Source organism: Lytechinus variegatus, chromosome 7 (genome assembly GCF_018143015.1).
Source record: "Lytechinus variegatus isolate NC3 chromosome 7, Lvar_3.0, whole genome shotgun sequence".
Classification (NCBI taxonomy): domain Eukaryota; kingdom Metazoa; phylum Echinodermata; class Echinoidea; order Temnopleuroida; family Toxopneustidae; genus Lytechinus; species Lytechinus variegatus.
In genome coordinates this window covers 13,233,375-13,250,460 of record NC_054746.1, presented here as the reverse complement: position 1 = coordinate 13,250,460, position 17,086 = coordinate 13,233,375, and the positions used below count along the sequence as shown (strand labels likewise).

Sequence of the window (17,086 nt, the reverse complement as noted above, 5' to 3'; positions counted from 1 at the left end):
ATTTAACAAGTCTTTAGAAAAGTAAGAGGGTGGTCAGTACATTCTTTCATAATTATTTTTTGAAATTCCTTTTGAAACTTCGGAGTGATGCTGATTTTTTAAAGAATATCATGTAAACCATTCCAGAGGACTTGACCTCTGTATCTAACACTCTTTTGAACTAGGGTTGTTTTGAAATAAATAAACTGTGATACATCTTCGAGTTCCTGGTATCATAATTATGGATGGAATCATTTACGGTGTACCAATTTGAAAATTGTTGTGACAATCGACTTTTGGTACATTTATACATAAATTCTGCAAGTTGCAGGTCACATAGTTGATAAATTGTCACTACATTATTTTTGAAGAAAAATATAAAGTATGTGCTCTATGATGAACCTTGTCAATAACTCTCATGGCACGCTTCTGTAGTAAAAATATTCTATTTACCAGATAATTTGAAAAACTAGCCCAAATTATTACCATATGATAAGTGTGGCAATATTCATGAGTTATAAATAAGTAACAATGCAGAGGAGGGTATAACAAATTTCACTCTGCTCATAATGCCAATGACTCTAGCAATCTTAGAGCATATCAATATGGTTTGACCACGTTAGTTTTTCGTCAATAATCAGACCTAAAAACTGTATGCAATTGATCCGAGTAATACTATTACATACAGCAGAATTTGTTATATTCAATGCATTACTATCATTTTGTATTTGAAGTGGTATATTTTGTTTTTTCTTTGTTAACCCGTTAAACATGTTAAACCAATCAAAAACCTTACTGATTTCATTTTATGCATTAGTAACATTAAATCTGGATCACTGAAAAAAAAATCATTTGCATCATCTGCAACTATTATAAATGAGAGTACTTCAGAGACATTAGGAAGATCCTTAAAGGTCAAGTCCACCTCAGAAAAATGTTGGTTTAAATCAATAGAGAAAAATAAAAAAAGCACAATGCTGAAAATTTCATCAAAATCGGATGTAAAATAAGAAAGTTATGACATTTCAAAGCTTCGCTTATTTTTAACTAAATAGTTATATAAAAGAGCTAGTTACATCCAAATGAGAGAGTCGATAATGTCACTCACTCACTATTTCTTTTGTTTTTTATTGTTTGAATTATACAATATTTCAATTTTTACGAATTTGACGATTAGGACCTCCTTGCCTGAAGCACAAAATGTTAAAATAATGGAATTCCATGTGTTCAGGGAGGAATGAAACTTCATTTCACATGACAATGACGAGAAAATAAAAATGTTTCATATGTCATATAATAAAATACAAACGAAAGTGAGTGAATGACATCATCGACTCTCTCATTTGCATGTAGCTGGCTCGTTCATATAACTCTTTTTGTGAAATGAAGTGAAATTTTTGAAATGTCGTAAATTTCTTATTTTACATCCAATTTTGATGAAATTTTCAGTGTTATGCTTGTTGAATTTTTCTCTTTTTATTCAAATCAAGTTTTTGTTGGGGTGGACTTGTCCTTTAATGTATACAAGAAAAAAAAATAGGGGCCCAAGAACCGAACCAAGTGGAATTCCACATGAAATTCGAAGTTCACTGGAGTGGACACGGTAGGCCTATAACTTACAAACCCTTTCCTGTTTTCCAAGTATTATTTAATTTGGCTTGCCTTTATGTCGGCTTGCCTCCTATCAAACTGGTCATCATCCTTGTTTTAACCTGTAGACCTAATTTTGTGGACCTAATTACATGATTAAAGACATTTCGGCGCTCATTACTATAATCTTGTACCTCTTTTCGGTATCAACAGGCCGTCGCGATGAGGATAAATCCGTTATATCTGATGCTAACTACGACTATCTGTGCCTCCTTCGCCTTCATGCTTCCTGTAGCTACCACGTCCAATGCCATAGCATTCGCCAACAAGGAAATCAAAGTCATTGATATGGTAAGACGTTTAACATGTAGAAATCTATCAGATAATTTATTTCACGATTAGACTGTACATACTATTCGTACGAGGTGATGCGAGTGGATAGATCGCATTTAACCGTATTTGGATTTTTAAACATTTTCAAAGATCACACGCGACCAGTCACGACCACCGCCTCGGGTTTGTGCGATCGCGCACAATTAGCACGCTCGTAAGACACCAGAGATCGACCATGTGACACTTACAGGTGGTCGTAAAATCATCGGGGATTAATTAATGCGAAAGGGCCTTTCAAAATGGCTGTAAATAAACACATGTATAAACATAAAAATGATGCCTCCAACAAGAAAAAAAGTAGACTAATAAAATGTAAACGAGGTATAAAGATGCGTGTATTTCTCTCGATGTTATAATTATTACCTCCTTACAAACAAAATGTTTTTATGACATCAAAGTCTTGTTGGTCTCATATGAGAAAATGGTTTTCCAATGTGAAATGTAAACCTCTGAATTATTATAATTGGTGTAAGATTACTCATATTGATTAATTAATCCCAAACATAAGATTGATTTCATAACCACATCACGTATTCGTATGGCATGTTTTTCACCAGTATTTGCCACCTTCAACCCTGGTGGGTGTTTCAGAAAGATGTTCGTAAGTTAGGAGCAGGTGCGTACGCAGGGAGGGCGGAGGGTTACCGAGGTTCACCCCCCCCCCCCCGACAAGAAAGGATCACCAGTTCTCATAGTCACTTTTGACATGCAAACAGCTTTATGAAACAGCCCCCAGGCCGGATCAGGTACCCGTAAGCCAAAGCCTCATCAAATTTATGATAAAATAAATTTGAATGATTAATTACCTTAATCACAATGTACAATCAATTGTAGCAATCAATCTTACGATCAATCGCTAAGTTTTGTGTAACAGATCCTAATGAATAGTGGCGTAAAACATATAGTTATTTTGGCAGTAAATCGTATTTTCGATGATTTTCAACAGGTAAAAACAGGCTGTCTCCTAAACTTCATGTGTATCTGTATACTGCTGCTTTTCATGAACACACTCGGTCTGTTGATTTTCGACATCGCACACTTTCCCGATTGGGCCAATAACACCATGAATACCATGGCAACAGATAATATCTTCCATAACTCTACATCGGTACCGTTTTGAGATGAGACCTTGAAGAAATTCTCGAGCTGAAAACAAAAAGAAAAAAGAAATGGCATAAGTGTACTTATCTGTAAAAATATTTTTTTTAACATGTTTATGATAGGATATTTTTCTCCGTTTTCAGTGTATACTCTTGTTTAAATTACACATATTTCTATAATTTTAGTGATACTATAACAAGATTAATTTGAATGATGATTCGGGTGAAAATAAGGCTTATAACGAATTTTTAGCACGTGTGAAACCAAACTAAAACATGATTAGAATCACGAACGCTAATCACAATCACGAATTCAAATTCTACTCCGGAGGTGGATTCCAGTTAAGTTTACGCTACGAATTACGCTATGAATTTTGTGTGTGAAAGGCTTCCCCTCCAAAACATTTTTGGGGGGCGGAGCTTCCGTGACCTTTGAAGCACTTCCGTAGATGATACAATTGTCATGCGCAGCTCATCGTAGTTTGTATTTGCGATGCAGTGTTTTGATTGACAAGTCACCAATGACACATACCGCCTTCGCTCGGGAATTTGAATTTAAATCACAGTTTTCGAGCGAGCGTGTGAAAGGTCCGATGATTCTAAAGACGAATGGCAATCATCATCACAACGATAATTATCTCAAGATTCACGTGTGAAAAGGCCCTAGTTTATTTGCGCCCGATAGCTTCGGTTTCTGTGATCACGCCTCTCCATCCATTGTCTAATGTTACTCGGTCAAGTCGCTACGAGATCCCTTTTCACTAGCTTTCTTTATTGGGTCAGCAGATATAAGAATCTTATGCAAATCCCTTTTCTTTAATTATAAGTGATGTTTATTAATGTATTCTAGATTTCATTTTCTGGAACTTGTTTAGCTGCTCAAATTTTCCATTTGACTCATTTTGTTCTCTTTTTAATTGAACATGATTTTTAAGTTTTATAATTTTGATAATTCATGAAGATATAGAAGCTCATGCATTGTAAATATTTTTCTCCTTTGATTCTCATTTGATTTCGCTCGAATCTGATTCATCTGGGGCACTGTTATTCTTTTTAGCAGTTTGATATTGATGGGCTAGTGTAGTAGTATTGGTAGAATTTGTTGAACATTCTGGAAAGAACGTGTATACGATATCCCTATTTCTTTATTAAATTAGAACGTGTTTCTTTTTATGTAATATAATCACTACATATACGGTGTGATCCTCAGATACATTATTATTCAGTCCGTTGGTAGAATGGTAGTCTCGTCATTCAGCCACCTGGGTTTGAAGCAATCCATGGCCCTTTGACCAGACATTGATCCTCATTAGCAGGGGAGGGGCATAGTGCCACAGGTCCTCTTGTTATTTGACTATTCATTTTCAAATAAAACTTTATATATTACTGATACTCAAAATATAGTGCAGTATGTGATCTTTTCTAGTGTATAAGAGCTCAATAAAAATTGGGTTTCTGACTTGATAAATTTACTCATCGCTATGAAGTTGAGAAAGTAGAAAGAATCGAATTTTGAATATTATAATATCTTTAGGATATTTCCCTTTCAGAAACGGGATAATGTGTGCAGGAGAATCGGGATAATGATACATAATGTACATATTTGCAACTTCGTATGCTGCATCATTCTACTAACCAATTATTTCTTTCAAAGATCATAAAAATTGAATCTCATGAGTTGAATTTATTTGTATGATAAATAATTGATTCCTCATAAGGCAAGTCACTTTGATGGCAGTTCTTATAATGGACAGTTTCCCATTGTGGACCAAGGAAAGGCATAGCAAATGATATAAGGAGGAATGGGGAAATGGAAACACAGTTTTACAAATGTGTTTAGGAAGCGTGTGTCTGTGTGGGCGTGCTCTTGGGTGTGGATGGAGGTGTGGCTGTGTGGAAGAGGTGAAGTTTTATGTGGGCGTGGGTGTGTGTATGAAGTGTCTAGTTAAGGTGTCTTTTTGTGTTCAAACAAGTTATAATTTCCTTCATCCAGCAACTTGGCGCAATTGAAATTTACGACCTTCTAGTAGAGATTGTCCCGTGGTCAGTCATGCATGCAAAGAACAATATAAAAATGGTACCACGCAAACTGTGCAGGGAAAATAACTCTACCAAGATGTTAATAAATCAATAATTGGATGTTCATATTTCAGATAAGCTAATTTTAAGCTGATGTAAAATATTTTCTGACTCGGTCTGCATGTAGGTCCATGATAATACTGAACTTTAGTTGCATAAGTGGTCTTAAAATGATTGTCCGAAAACACCACCAATCCGGGCCACCAATTCCAAAAGAATTTGGCTTTGATTTTTTTTCAGTCAGCCTGAAATAAGTCATGATTGACTATTTTTGCCACACCCTATATGTAAAGTAGGATAAAAACGTTCTCATTTTTTTTTCTACGATGAAATACTCTTCTAATCAACATTAATAATGAGAGACAACCCCAAAATCAACACCACCAATAAGCTTACAAGCGAAACAAATCACTGATGAATAGGAGACTATGATATCACCAAACTATAGGGGAGTACGTCCCGAATACGATAAAGGTTGTTGATCGATGATCTATGAAAATTATAAGAAAGAAAAACATCCTCACTAGCAAATCGGGATAAAATGTCAAATCCTGAATTTCTTAGATACTTAAAATTCTCAGTGTACCATGCGTCACTTATCCGTGTTGATACTAGATTTGTGATACATACCGCGTAATTTTCAAGATAAGTTGCATAGTTCAAATAATCTCAGTTAGATATATTTTATTTTCTTCAATATTTTGTGCGAAACGCTGAATGCCGGGCACGTGGAAACCATCCGAAGACTTGGATGAGTTGTCATGAAATAAAGGGCCTTTCTGAGAAATAACTGAAGCGCAAAAAGAAATACTTAACGGTTCTGCATTCATTCAAAAGTATTTTTTCGCTCTCGATAAGACTGAAAACATCGTCTCGTCGTCGTGTTACTTCATTTTGGTCGATTTAAGTTGAATATTTCTCTCGTGTTTTACTTGCAATGGCTCAAGGCTTGTCTAAGAAAGAGAAGATCCAATTGTGGTGGAGACTTACGAGGAACTATGTCTTCATTGCTTTGGTTCTTTTTATATTATGCCCGATACCAGTAGTTATGAACACCCAGGTATGTAGAACACTTTACTCAAGTCAAACAGTTCATTGAATGAGTGCCTGTAACTAAGTCCTGTTGGTGAATATACTTTGTTGCTAATTAATTTCGATTGGTCAACAATTTTCAAAGAGGAAATCACACTTTGACATCATGGATCATTTCATTCCATGATGGATTTTTGTACATTGTCTTCGTATTCACATAGGCCTAACTTATTATAGGGTTGCTTGTAATCAGATAGAGATGTGTTTTGCAGCCCGAAGTATATGGGTTAAAACACTCTTTCTTCAAAAGGTGTACTCAAACTGATCATACAGTGCGTTCGAATGGTTTAAAGACAAAAGTAAGAAGGCGAATTTTGTCTGGTATTTTTTTCTTATGAGAAAGATAATAACATCAATGATAATAATGATGAGGATTCTGCACATGATAGTAATTCTAGCTTAATTAGCCTTCCTTCCAATTGGCCCTGGATAATGTACCGAACGCGTTGGCAAGATTGGGAATGACTCGTCATAGTATCAAACCCACAACCTCCCGTTCATTAGATGGGCGCTCTACCACTACCGGCTACTAACTACCCCTAAATCTTTAACCGTGACCTTAAGATTTTCACCATCTTTTGTTAATAGATGGGATACGTGGCCTTCACCATCTTCTTGATGGGAACCTTCTGGGTCACGGAGGTGATACCCTTACCAGTCACGGCACTCATGCCGATAGTTCTCTTCCCTCTCTTTGGTATCCGGGACACCCCCACCGTGGTCGAGCAATATTTCAAGAATGTCACCTACCTGCTCTTTGGGGGTCTAATCCTCGCCGCCGCCATCGAGCATCAGAACCTTCATCGTCGCTTCGCTCTTCGGGTATTGCTCCTGTTCGGAACGGATCCAAAGAAGTAAGGACTGGGTCTATCCTGTTAGCTAGAACCTGAGAAAATTGTGGTTTAATGGATTTAATGGTCTCAGGATTAATGAATGTCAATTCTTAGATGATTAGGGTGTCATGAAAACATAAAAAATCATTTGGAATGATCTTATTCTTTGTCTTTTCCCATTTTACTTTTTATTGTTTTCTCCATCATTACAATCATCAATAACAACTTCATCATCATGATCATGGTCACTATCTCCTCCATCATCATCCTCACCAACATTGTCAGTTATCATAATCCTCATCATCATCACCATCGTTATGAACATCATCTTCATTGTAATAATTAGTTGAAGTTTAATATTATTGCAATAATGATTATAATAAATGTGTTATCATTATTATAGTTATTGTGATGATAACTACTATTTTCATTGTTGATCTCCCTTTTCTCATTATTATTATTATTATTATTATTGGTAGTAGTAGTATCTTCATCATTACAGAAAACTTTCATCTGTTTGTTGTGATCAAATAAAGTAATGTTTAAACTTCTACCAACTTTAACAATATTTATGGCGAGCGTCCATCCACTCCTGTAGACTTTCTCAGTCTCACACAATGTAACCTGAGGTCTGTAACTCTAGTCTCTTGATCACTGAACTAAAGATGGATGACAATAGATATCTATCGTCTCTAATAAGTACTGGGTTAATCTATAAAAAAAACTTTCAGACTGAACAATCCATCCCATTCGGCTGTAGCAAGCACGCCCTTAATACGGTGACACGACGTTTGCTCATGCGTCAATTGCTCCCGTCTATATCCCACACATTAATCGAATGACCAACTTCCATTCTTAGTTTAAAACTATGTCCTACTAGTTAAGTCGAAAAATTGAATTCCCGTGCACCATCATGATATATTTTTTGCCAACTTTTTTGTATGGCCTGAAGTATCTAGTTAATGAATCGTGATGTCTCATGGGGTTCAAATTGGCACTTTGGCGGCCATCATGGATTTTTCATGAAAATCGATTTTCATACTTTTACAATAGACAGTGTGAAAATCCTCATTGAGTTCGATTTCTACTGTGATTTAGACAGTAGAAATCGATTGTAATAGTTTTCTGGACAGACCTGGTTAATATTTCTTTTTAATAGAATTTATGCCAATATTTTCACGTTTTTCTTAAAAAAAATGCATGTGTATTTTTTATGTTTTATAATAACCATCAACAACTAATGCAAAATATCAGCATTCGACACGATAGATGGAAATCTACTCTCTCGTCTACAAGTAGTTTCAAAGAAGAAAAGTGTGTTTACTGCAAAACAGAAACGCCTTTTGCCTTGACGGGGCTCCAAAATGGCGAATTTTCCAAGAAATGGGCAACATCCGAAAAAGGAGTGGTGTGACTTCGGCAGCCTCCTGAGGGGTTGGCTTTGCTGTGCCAACGCTACTTTATATGTAGCTGATAGAGGAAAGTCTAATCTTTCGTCTCCAAGTGATTTCAAGAAAATAAAAGTGTTTTTTTTCTACAAAACCGTGGCACCAATTTGTCACATTAGCGGCTCCAAAAAACTTTGCCTCCTCTAACTCTTCTAAGAGGTTTCATTAACATGGTAGTTAAAAAACACCTTTTGCCCTCATACCCATCTAAGTTAAATATACCTTTCCATCGCTACGCACGTTAGATGTATTTCTGCGCGTTAGTCACACCAATAAAGGCGTGCCGACCGACTTAGTCTATTGAACTCTCTTGAAAGGAGTGCTAGCGATCGCATTGTAGTCGCTATCATAAGTGTGACACGGAGGTTGTTTTTTGGTGTCATTTTATCGCAATATCGAGTAATACATTTGGAAGTATTTGCCTTTATCTAAGAAAATTAAGACATTAATATTGTCATGAAACATATCAATATTCTTGGTAATATATCCTCTTTCATGTCGACTGCTGATATTTTTTGTTGATGTTAATCATAAATCAAAGATGTTAATACACATACAAATCTTTGAACAAAAACATGCAAATTTTGGCATAAATTCCCTTTTTATGTATACTGTCCAGATAACGATTGCAATAGATTACTACTCTCTAAATCATAGTGAAAAGCGTATTCATTTACGATTCTCTCACCCATTGCATATGGGGGAAAAAGTATTGATTTTCAGGAAAAATCCAAGATGGCCGCCAAAATTGCCGATTTTGAACCCCATTGGACGCGATTTGGCAAGGGAACATCAAGATTCACTTACTAGACACTTCAGGCAATACAAAAAATTGTTAAAATATGGTGCATGGTAACCCCCGTTTCCGACTAGACTATACCCTAAACCTAACATAAAACCCGTTGTAACCCTGACTCTAACCCTCCCACTACAATATTGGTGATGCTCTGGAACGGAAATTTGGGGTGAAAATGGGGATGTCGACCGCGACACAAACATGTTTTTTTATACTAAGTAGCCCCCCCCCCCTGAATTAATCCCGGAGCAATTGTCGCATTAGCAAATGTCGTTTCACCCTTAGACTCCATGGATCTCAAGCCAAGTTGAATAGCGTTACCAGTTCCGGATATCGATAGGTTTATTTCGTCAGGTTTAGCTACTGTTCATCTACTAGCGACCGTCCAAACCAAACCACTTTATTTTGACCATGACCTACTTTCATGCATATTAAATATGGTGCGACCTAATGGTCGGGATGGATTTATGGCGAAAAATATCAGGGGGCCATGACCCCCCCCCCCCGGAGTATTTGGATTAATAGATGACCAATGCCGATTAATGTAGGTCTACATCTACAGACAGGTCAGGGCTTATGTTCATTCCCACCACAAATATGTTATTCTGGAACACATAATAAATTATACCACAGACCTATGATATTTGTAAATTTTCTCTGTGGTAAGGATCTCCAAAAAAGTCCCTTATACAGACTATATTATACAAAAAAAAACCCTAATGGGGCAGTCATAATCATCTTCCAAACGTCGGCCTTGTAGCGAGTCGAAAACAGTCGTTTTAACATTTTTTTTTGTACCAGCTACATGATAGGTGGTTTGAGTAAAAAAAATCGACTCGCCGTACATTACTCGCCGTAATGTGACTGCAGCACATATACCCCTTCATTTTTTTTGTTAATTTGTTCAAATGATGACTACGTAGTCATAGCCGCGAACCGAAAACCAGGCGTCTCGGGAGTGTGGCTTCATCAATCTCTGACTCTGTCGTGTCAAATCCTGATGATTAGCTTGAAAGATCGGAAAGGTATTTCCGGTCTGTTATGATAATTCGTGAAACATTTTGCCAAACTGTGAAACACTTGAAACAATAATTATGACCTGTAGACTATCTTAGTATTATTAGTATATAAATGGGAATGCATGTATAGGTCTCGTGATTCTTTGAGATTGTTCTTTTAATCTTCAACCGGATCCCAACTATTCATTTTTGATGTCCTAATTCAGGTTGTTGCTGGGGTTTATGAGTGGTACAGCATTTTTGTCTTCGTGGATGAGTAATACAGCCGTGACAGCCATGATGCTTCCCATTGCTCGAGCCGTGCTCGACGAGATAAAAAAACAGGACAACGACGGCGAGCACGAGATGGCGTGCGACCTCGGAGAAAACGGACAATACCAGGTGGGTGTTTCATAAAGCTGTTCGTAAGATAAGAACGACTGTTGATCCTTTCTTTTGGTAAATGGTATGCACCATAGGAGATGGTTTAGCGCGTAAGAAAGGATTACCAGTCGTTCTTCAAGTCGCTTTTAACTTACGAACAGCTTTATGAAACGGTCTCCGGTTATGGTTTCGAATGTAATTTTACCAATATTTGGATTAATTGTTTAAGTAATCAAATAGAATGATGATACTTCTTTTTGCTGTGATTTATTTCATTTATTTATAAATAAAATATTTAAACAGGATGGCCTGATCACTGCATAAAACCGTATGGAAAACATAGTTATGAGATACTGAAAAACCCCAGATCAAATAAAAAGTAAAAATACGAGAATATGTTACGAGAAACAAATGGCAAGATACAAGATAGAAATATGCAAAATACAAACATTAAGCTCTAAAGCTATTAGTATCTCTCCTTCAAGGCTCTGTCATTATGCAAGAACATTAAAAATGATGAATGATTACTAAAACATAAGGCAATGTATTACGCAGTACTAATAAAATTGATTTTAGAATGAAATGAAAACAAGCAGAAGACATACCGCATTTCACATTCTGAAGGAATGACCATTCATTTTCTTTCTTTTACGACCTTTTCATTTTCATATGTTTGGTTTCATTCTCTACCATCTTTGATTGCGACTATAGCCCAGCGGTCAAACTGTTTTGCCTCCTGAAAAACAAATGAAAGGAATTGGTCATGAATTACTGAGGTGAGTGTCCTCATTTGTATACATGTAAATATGTTAATTGCTGTTGAGGATATTATCCATAAGGTTGGATCCTTGTAGGATTGATGGAATATCATTTATGATAGATATTATGATTGTTATAATTACAAAGGACTGATTAAACTAAATATCAAATGACAAGGATATATTTGTATCAAACAAGCATATATCAATTCAATCATCGACTAATGTTGCCTTAATCTATGTGCATTTATTAATTAATTGATTGATTAATCAATTTATTTGTTTATTTATTCATTCATCTATTTATTTGTGTTTTATTTGTTCCATGTGTTTTACCAGTTTTGTGATATATTGAATTGTTCATATGATTTATGATTCTTATCTGTTATTGATGTATAGTTTTATTTAGACTGTGCATGTAGTTTGATTTATAGAGTATGTGTATCTTTATTACGAGTTAAAATCTATGTACAAAGTTAGGAGGAAAGAGGGAACTAAAGAAGAAGAAGTTGAAGAAAAAGAAGATGAGAAGGAAGGGGAGCAGGAGGGGGAATATCACCCATCCATTTTTTTACCACGTTGATGGCCAATGGTTATCATTATTTCTTAGGAGTTTAATCGTAAACATTTTTTTTCAATTGGTGCACATTTTCTAAATATAATTTTTCTCAAGGTATTAGCCCATGATAGGCATTAGTCTGATTTTAAAGTCATTTCTCATTTCTGTTTTTAAGATTTTGAATTATATTTTATTATTTATTCTTTGTAATACAGGGAAGAGATCGGATCGATTGACGATCTTCCATCAAGCTCGTCCTCGTATGATCAAGACAAGCGCCACCTACGTCTACGCAAAGCTATTTTTCTTTGCATTACCTATGCTGCCAATGTGGGTGGGACTGGATCTTTAGTTGGTACCTCGCCGAATGTTATCTGTGTTGCTGTCGTTGAAAGGTGAAAATAGACATTTTACTCGTCCGCTGTGACCTTTATAAATATGTTTTGTGTCTATCGGCCAGTGGAACCTGCTTTATTTTTTCACATAAATGCACAACACAGAAATATTCAATGATATGAAAATAAATAACACATTCCACTTGTCTTATAATTATTTAAAAGAAATTGAGAGGGTGGCGTCTCCGGTTCCCTCATCGGAATAATGACCATGGATATATTACTGTTTTGCAAAATCAAGCGAAGTTCTGGCATTAGAATTCGAGAATTATACAGTTTTATTTCACATCCTGTTTTTACTGAAATGTATGCTCGTTTGATTTTTAAAATTATTTTTAATCAAATCATATTATTATGGTGAACTTGCCCTTTTTCTAATGGATTTCATCACGCTTACTCCGGCCATAACTGTTGCCCCCTGATTCAATTTTCTCTTACATCTCTCACAAAATTAATCTTGATGGATTTTTATATTAATTCAGTCTATTCGGCAAGGAGACGGGTCTCAATTTTGGAAGTTGGATGCTGTTTTGCTATCCACAGATGATAGTATGTATCCTCGTTATATGGGCGTGGCTCCAGTTCATGTATCTACCGAGGAACAGGTTGGTATAACGTCCCGTCTTGCAAAGAGTTGAGATTAAATTCGATCACTATAAGTATGGAAATCCTTCCAAGTCATGACTTTTCGTATAGGAAATGGGCTCGAGGTACCTTGTATAAACGAAAAGGGGCACACTGGATTGTCAAGACAACGACGCACGCAAGAATATACATCACTTTCAACAAACAAATGCATTGTAGATATTGGGGTTGTTGGCTTTCCATATTAGTGGCTAATGAGATCCATTGCAACTCATACGCAAGACCTGGCCCTATCTAATCCATGAATTCACATAACTGGTAGCTAGTTCAAGAAACATTTGTATACCGGAGGCTGAGAATATATATTTATATTGACAACATTATGGATAAATATTACTTTGTACACTGTAAATGTTCGTCTAGATCATTTTAATTGAAATCCCTGGCTATCTCGGTCTTTTATCTTAGTTCATAATCGGATATTTCTGTAGGGTTTCATATTTTGATCATTCAATTTTAGCACTCGTGGGTATTATGTTGACCTCACTCTTGTCTGTATACATTTGGAGCATGCGATATGAAGAACAACACATGTCTATTACAATCATGGCACTTGGATTAATCTCTTTTTACACAAGACCGCGACACGGTGAAAGCATTTCATGAAAGGGTTTGTCGGATTTTTTGTCCGATAAGGTATGTTTTATCCGACATTTAGAAGTTATTGATAGAATGCCAGAGAAGTCCTTTTGTGAAAATCTCCCTGTTGCACCCACAAATGTAATAACGCCCACAAATGTAATAACGCCCACAAATGTAATAACACTTTACCCACAAATGTAATAACGCCCACAAATGTAATAACACTTTACCCACAAATGTAATAATTTCACCCACAAATGTAATAATGCACTTTACCCACAAATGTAATAATTTTTGATCGCCCACAAATGTAATAATGACTTTACCCACAAATGTAATAAATTTGAAGGGATTTTTGGCAAATCCGTTCTGAACTAAAATCGTATAGTAATGCGTTCATATAGCACTAAAGTGCAAAGTCTCTTTTCCTGACCCGGTTAATTAACAAATTGTAATATAAATCCAAAGTCTTTATTCCAGACCCGGTTGTTTCAAAAATTATAATATAAATCCAAAGTCTTTATTCCAGACCCGGTTGTTTAAAAAATAATCATATAAGTACAAAGTCTTTATTCCAGACCCGATTGTTTAAAAAATAATCATATGAGCCTAAAGTCTTTATTCCAGACCCGATTGTTTAAAAAATGATAATATAAGTCCAAAGTCTTTTCTCCAGACCCGGTTGTTTAAAAAATTATAATATAAATCCAAAGTCTTTTTCCAGACCCTGTTGTTTCAAAAATTATAACATGAATCCAAAGTCTTTATTCCAGACCCGATTGTTTCAAAAATGATAATATAAGTCAAAAGTCTTTTCTCCAGACCCGGTTGTTTAAAAAATTATAATATAAATCCAAAGTCTTTTTCCAGACCCTGTTGTTTCAAAAATTATAACATAAATCCAAAGTCTTTATTCCAGACCCGATTGTTTCAAAAATGATAATATAAGTCAAAAGTCTTTTCTCCAGACCCGGTTGTTTAAAAAATTATAATATAAATCCAAAGTCTTTTTCCAGACCCTGTTGTTTCAAAAATTATAACATAAATCCAAAGTCTTTATTCCAGACCCTGTTGTTTCAAAAATTATAATATAAATCCAAAGTCTTTATTCCAGACCCGGTTGTTTCAAAAATTATAATATAAGTACAAAGTCTTTATTCCAGACCTGGTTGTTTAAAAAATAATCATATGAGCCTAAAGTCTTTATTCCAGACCCGATTGTTTCAAAAATGATAATATAAATACAAAGTCTTTATTCCAGACCCGGTTGTTTAAAAAATAATCATATGAGCCAAAAGTCTTTATTCCAGACCCGATTGTTTCAAAAATGATAATTTAAGTCCAAAGTCTTTATTCCAGACCCGGTTGTTTCAAAAATAATAATTTGAGCCCAAAGTCTTTATTCCAGACCCGGTTGTTTAAAAAATTATAATATAAGTACAAAGTCTTTATTCCAGACCCGGTTGTTTAAAAAATAATCATATGAGCCTAAAGTCTTTATTCCAGACCCGATTGTTTCAAAAATGATAATATAAGTCCAAAGTCTTTTCACCAGACCCGGTTGTTTCAAAAATTATAATATAAATCCAAAGTCTTTTTCCAGACCCTGTTGTTTCAAAAATTATAATATAAATCCAAAGTCTTTATTCCAGACCCGATTGTTTCAAAAATGTTGTTGTTGTTGTTGTTTTAGCTTATACGGCGTGTGTCATTCAGTAGTGAATATTTGCGCCATGATAATATAAGTACAAAGTCTTTATTCCAGACCCGGTTGTTTCAAAAATAATAATTTGAGCCCAAAGTCTTTATTCCAGACCCGGTTGTTTAAAAAATTATAATATAAGTACAAAGTCTTTATTCCAGACCCGGTTGTTTAAAAAATAATCATATGAGCCTAAAGTCTTTATTCCAGACCCGATTGTTTCAAAAATAATAATATAAGTCCAGAGTCTTTATTCCAGACCCGATTGTTTCAAATATTATGATATAAGTCCAAACTAAGATACGATAATGATCTTCCGGTGGAATAAAAATGAGAATCGAGCCTAGTCTTCTCTCCAGACCCAGTTAATTAAAGCTGTTGGAATCAAAATCTTTGTTGTTGTTTTAAATTATACTGAACGTATTGTGAATATACGCGCTATGAGTAAATTGAGAATCAAGCATAGTCTTTTCTCCAGACCTGGTTATTTAAAACTAAAAACTAAAACCCTATAGTAATGCCTTCATATAGCACAAAAGTCCAGTCTTTTTCCAGACGCAGTAGTTTCAAAAATTATAATGTAAGTCCAAAGTCTTTTTTCCAGACCCAGTTATCTCAAAAATTATAATATAAGTCCAAACTAAGATACCATAATGATATTCCAGTGGAAAAAAGAAAATCGAGCTTAGCCTTTTCTCCAAACCTTGTTATTCAAAAATTGTAAATAACAATACAACAACAACAAAAATCGTATAAAGACCCCATAATCTTATTAATGCTGGATAACATGGACATATAGCGTAGTCTTTCAGCCAGACCCAGTCATTTGTTTTTCAAAATAAGGCTAAGAGTAAAAATATGAATAACTCCAAATCTAATACCAAGCAATCCTTGAACCTAAGAACATGTTTTTAAAAAGAGGTTTAGAATGTTGTATTTATTCCAGACCTAATCATTACAAAAATTACGAAAAAAAATCTTCTAACATAAGACCCTATCATATTCTCTTGGAATAACATGAGTTGTAAAACGTACTCTTTCCTCCAGACCAGGTTATCTAAGAAATGAATTAAAAAAGAAAATCAAATCTAAAACCAATTTTTAAAATTTATACCCAGTAAAAAATATGTCTGTACCCCACACCCAGATTCTTTTGTATAATAATACTAAGACCCCTACAAAACATTGTAGTTATGCATTTGCAAAGAAAACGTCAATTTTCCAGACTTGGTTATTATTTAAAAATAAAATTGTCTAAAACAAATACCCAATAATCTAACTACTGTGGAATAACATGGAGATCGATTGTAGACTTTCCTCCAGACACAATTATTTCAAGAATAAAAAAACAATAAAACCCAACCCCCAACAACGAATCTAAGAACCAACAATCCTCCAAATTAAGACCAAGTACAAAAGCACATGTTTAGAGCGTTGTCTCTATTCCAGACCCAGTCATTTACAAATCAATTCAAACAATCTTAAAAACATAAGACTTTGTCATATTCTTATTCCTGTTGAATAACATTATTGTTATGCTTAGACCTTCATCTAGACCCAGCTATTTATAAGATAAACAAATATTGAAAAAATCAAAGCTAAGACCAATCCTTAAAATTAAACCCAGTTAAAATGCTTGGGTTTAGAGAGTTGTCTTTACCCCACATCCAGTTCACTTAAAATACAAATTAAGCAAAAGATTAATCTAAAAACTTAGACACCAGCATCTCCCAAACTATAAAACCCTTTGATA

At 35.0% G+C, this 17,086-nt stretch overlaps 1 protein-coding gene across 3 annotated transcripts in view; it reads left to right on the top strand.

The window, feature by feature from the left end:
- Positions 1–17,086, top strand: part of LOC121418475 (solute carrier family 13 member 3-like) — a 50,693-nt gene that overhangs the window by 23,116 nt on the left and 10,491 nt on the right. For all 3 annotated transcript variants that reach the window (XM_041612379.1, XM_041612380.1, XM_041612378.1), the window contains 6 exons: positions 1,783–1,920; positions 6,822–7,087; positions 10,536–10,710; positions 11,404–11,468; positions 12,225–12,404; positions 12,887–13,009. In XM_041612379.1, the coding sequence (XP_041468313.1) occupies positions 1,783–1,920; positions 6,822–7,087; positions 10,536–10,710; positions 11,404–11,468; positions 12,225–12,404; positions 12,887–13,009 (947 nt within the window). The remainder of the gene's footprint in view (positions 1–1,782; positions 1,921–6,821; positions 7,088–10,535; positions 10,711–11,403; positions 11,469–12,224; positions 12,405–12,886; positions 13,010–17,086) is intronic.